At 36.0% G+C, this 3888-nt stretch overlaps 1 protein-coding gene across 2 annotated transcripts; it reads left to right on the forward strand.

Annotated features, from left to right (window-relative positions):
* The first annotated feature begins 233 nt into the window (after window positions 1–233).
* LOC124945305 (vacuolar-sorting receptor 1-like) lies at window positions 234–3635 on the forward strand. 2 transcript variants are annotated; one of them, XM_047485711.1, is made up of 11 exons: window positions 237–821; window positions 915–1613; window positions 1690–1848; window positions 1933–2016; window positions 2086–2162; window positions 2234–2315; window positions 2632–2714; window positions 2799–2865; window positions 2948–3079; window positions 3152–3255; window positions 3334–3635. In XM_047485711.1, exons 1-11 carry the CDS (start codon window positions 527–529, stop codon window positions 3427–3429), a joined length of 1878 nt encoding a protein of 625 aa, XP_047341667.1. In that variant the 5' UTR covers window positions 237–526; the 3' UTR covers window positions 3430–3635. The 2 variants fall into 2 exon arrangements, with proteins under 2 accessions (XP_047341666.1, XP_047341667.1); XM_047485710.1 differs by having other exon boundaries at window positions 234–821; window positions 2948–3255.
* The last annotated feature ends 253 nt before the right edge of the window (window positions 3636–3888 follow it).

Raw genomic sequence — 3888 nt, forward strand, 5'->3', positions numbered from 1 at the left:
AATCTATTAAAAGTTAAGAAATGCTTTGAGCTTGGACAATGAACACAAACTTGAACGATTGAACTATCGACTTTTTAGAGTAAATTGACTCTCTTTCTCTTTAAAGTTCACAGCCATGGATTCCAATGGTTATGCAGCAAATGATCATCCTTCGTTCTTCTTCTTGGTGCATTATATTGACATATCTTTAACCGGCCGGCAATTAGCCATCAAGATTATCGATGACCCTTCATCTTCCAATAGAATCATTCTAATAAACAAATGACATTTGTCATTAAGCATTAAAACCTGATCAATTTCAGCCAGTTCCCCGTGTAGTTATTACAAATCACAAAGTCCCAGAAAGGACAAACCTTTTACCCAGAAAAAATCGCCACTCAACACGTCTTTCTCACACAACCTTCATCTTTTATTCTCTTCTTTAATGCAGTTTTGTTTCTTTTTCTAAAAACCCATTTCCCCTGTTGTTGGGTTCAGTTCAGTTTAAGTAATTATATTTGATTTTCAGGTCTAGAGGAAAAGAGGGATGAGAAAGTTGGGGTTTTGGGTTTGCTTTTGGTTTCTCTTAAATGGGTCGTCATGCTTGGGAAAGTTTAATGTAGAGAAGAACAGTTTAAGGATAACCGCACCAAACTCTTTGAAAGATACGTATGAATGCGCAATTGGGAATTTTGGAATCCCTCAATATGGAGGAAGTATGATGGGTACTGTAGTTTACCCCTCGTCTAACCAGAATTCATGCAAGAACTTCGACGATTTTAGTATCTCATTCAAATCACAGCCTGGTAGCCAGCCAATCTTCATACTCGTCGATCGAGGAGGTTATTCACTTTCTTATTCTTCTTCTTTTGCTTCTAAATCATGACTCTAATAATAAACCATCTCTGATCGAGTATGTTTATATGCCATTACAGACTGTTTTTTCACTTTGAAGGCATGGAATGCACAAAACGCTGGAGCAGCAGCTATTCTTGTTGCAGACGATATATCAGAACCGTTAATCACTATGGATATCCCCGAAGAAGAAGGTGATTCTAGAAGCGATTATTTTCAGAACATAACGATTCCGTCTGCTCTTATCAACCAATCATTGGGTAATAGCATCAAGAAAGTGTTGTCTTCGAACAATGAGAGGGTTATCATAAGTCTTGATTGGAAGGAGGCTCTTCCCCATCCAGACGATCGAGTTGAGTATGAATTCTGGACTAACAGTAACGATGAATGTGGACCCAAATGTCTGAATCAGATTAACTTTGTCAAGAATTTCAAAGGAACTGCTCAGATTCTTGAACAGAAGGGATATACTCAGTTTACGCCTCGTTACATAACTTGGATTTGCCCTGAGGAGTTTCTTTTGACCAATCAATGCAAGTCTCAGTGTATCAACCATGGAAGGTATTGCGCACCTGATCCAGAACAGGATTTTACAAAAGGGTATGAGGGGAAGGATGTTGTTCTTCAGAATCTAAGACAAGCTTGTTTCTTTAAGATTTCTAATGAAACTGGGAAACCTTGGCTTTGGTGGGACTATGTTACTGATTTTTCTATTCGATGTTCCATGAAAGAACAGAAGTATACTACCGATTGCGCGAATGAAGTCATCAAATCGCTTTGTAAGTATATTCTTGTAGAGATTTCAAATAATAGGTGTGATGAATAATTACGTGGAATTGAAATTGGAAATGTCAGCTATGGATGTGAAGGAAATAGAGAAATGCATAGGGAATCCTGATGCAGATGAAGAAAACCAGGTTCTTAAGGCTGAACAAGAGGCACAGATTGGAAAAGGGTCTCGTGGGGATGTTACGATATTGCCAACACTTGTTATAAACAACGGACAGTATAGAGGTTGTTGTTGTTCCATGATTCTATCCAGATTGTTTGAGTTTTCCTTAATTACGCGTTCATTTCATATCCTTTCGCTTTTTATAGGTAAACTTGACAAGAGTGCAGTTCTGAAAGCTATCTGCGCTAGCTTTCAGGAAAGAACAGAGCCTGCTCTTTGTTTAAGCGAAGGTTTATCTTCTTCTTCTCAACTCTTTTATTTTGTCTGTAAGCTGATCAGAACATTTCTTTCCTTTGCAGATATTGAAACAAATGAATGCTTGCAAAACAATGGCGGTTGCTGGCAGGATAAGGCAGCTAACATCACTGCATGCCGGGTATGTATGTAGAGATATTCCTTATCGTGTTCTTCATCAATAATTAATTTCTTATTTATAAAACTTTGTAGGATACATTTCGAGGAAGAGTGTGTGAATGCCCTATTGTGCAGGGTGTAATGTTTGTGGGTGATGGATATACTCATTGTGAAGGTAATCTGAAGAATCAAGTGTTTATTTTAGTTAAGTTCATTGGATAGTTATCTAAAATCACTTCATAAGCTAAAAAATTGAAATGAATGACTTAAATTTGTAATATAGTAATAACTTACAAACAAAACAAATCCTAACATTTATATTTCAGATACTTAATTCTCAGTATTATGATTGTGAAAGTAATTAACTTGTTTATTAAAGTCATGGCATTCTAAAACAATCCCAATATAATCATTGTCGATTACAGTCTGGTCTGGTTATCTCTACGACTAGACGATTCTGCTGTTGATGTTTATTGACTCTTTTTTTGCAGCTTCGGGAGCATTACAGTGTGCGGTTAATAATGGGGGTTGTTGGAGGGAAACTCAGGAAGACAAGACGTATTCTGCTTGTCTTGTGAGTAGTCACAATAAAAACACCCTTACAATAGTTTTTACTATCATACAGTAATAATGTGAGTTTTTTTTGTGGATTTTTCAGGACAACAATTCAAAAGGATGCACATGTCCATTAGGATTCAAGGGTGATGGAGTCCACACATGCCAAGGTAAAAAAAACCAAAAAGATTAAACTTTTTTACCTCAATCTTTTCATAACTTCCATTAAAGATTTACTCTTTTCTGCTGCAGACATTGACGAATGCAAGGAGAAGACAGCTTGTACATGTTCAGGGTGTAAATGCAAGAACACTTGGGGTAGTTATGAATGCAGCTGTAGTGGCAATAATCTATTTTACCTGCGAGAACTCGATACATGCATAGGTAATAAAGATAGACCTGTTTGCTTTTTTTTTTGCTTTTTTTTCATCTTTGACACTTCAACTTTTGTTGCAGGCAAGGATGTTAAGACGGAGAGCTGGAGTACGATTTGGGTTGTTATTCTTGGATTGGCTGCTATTGGAATTGGTGGATATGCAATTTACAAATACAGGATTCGGGTAATCGAAAATTTTAGTTTTTGTTTGTCCAAAATTTCTCCATTTTTCTGTTCTTGAATTCTATATTTTCATTTGCAGAGCTTCATGGATTCAGAGATTCGCGTAATTATGGCACAGTACATGCCATTGGATAGTCAAGTTGAGGAACATCTTCTTTCTAGAGGAGGTGTTTGAGAAACACAGATTCGGGTCAGTCACGATTTCATCGAAATTTCATTTTTCTTCCACTTGTTTAAACTTGATAGTGTATTATATTAATGTAATTGGTCTGTTGCTTACATATTTAGATCAAAATATGGGTTGTAAGGACAGAATAGTCTTCTGTGATAACGTTGGAATCATGTTAGCATTTTACATTAAAAAAGATTGAGTTTTTGATCATCACGATGAAATAATACAAATGTCCACATTACCAAATAGTCTTTTAGTTTTATAATTCAAAATTTTGTTTTTTACCCCGATTTAATTCCAGGGTGGCTAGTATGACTCCCTTTTAATCGCGTTTTTAGCGTGAATCTAATACCAAATGAGATTTTGATTTTATTAATCTCATCTAAACCATCTACCAAACTCAAACAATCATTGGAACACATGTTATTAATTTTGACATAAGACATAGAGAAAGTCAGCTTG

Source organism: Impatiens glandulifera, chromosome 7, assembly GCF_907164915.1.
Source record: "Impatiens glandulifera chromosome 7, dImpGla2.1, whole genome shotgun sequence".
Classification (NCBI taxonomy): domain Eukaryota; kingdom Viridiplantae; phylum Streptophyta; class Magnoliopsida; order Ericales; family Balsaminaceae; genus Impatiens; species Impatiens glandulifera.

Bases quoted from the DNA above. Each gene is read 5' to 3' on its own strand.
- LOC124945305 (XM_047485710.1), top strand. From the start codon at position 527: ATGAGAAAGTTGGGGTTTTGGGTTTGCTTTTGGTTTCTCTTAAATGGG. The intron at 2,316-2,631 runs GTAATCTGAAGA...CTTTTTTTGCAG, and splicing joins TGGATATACTCATTGTGAAG to CTTCGGGAGCATTACAGTGT. The intron at 2,715-2,798 runs GTGAGTAGTCAC...TGGATTTTTCAG, and splicing joins AGACGTATTCTGCTTGTCTT to GACAACAATTCAAAAGGATG.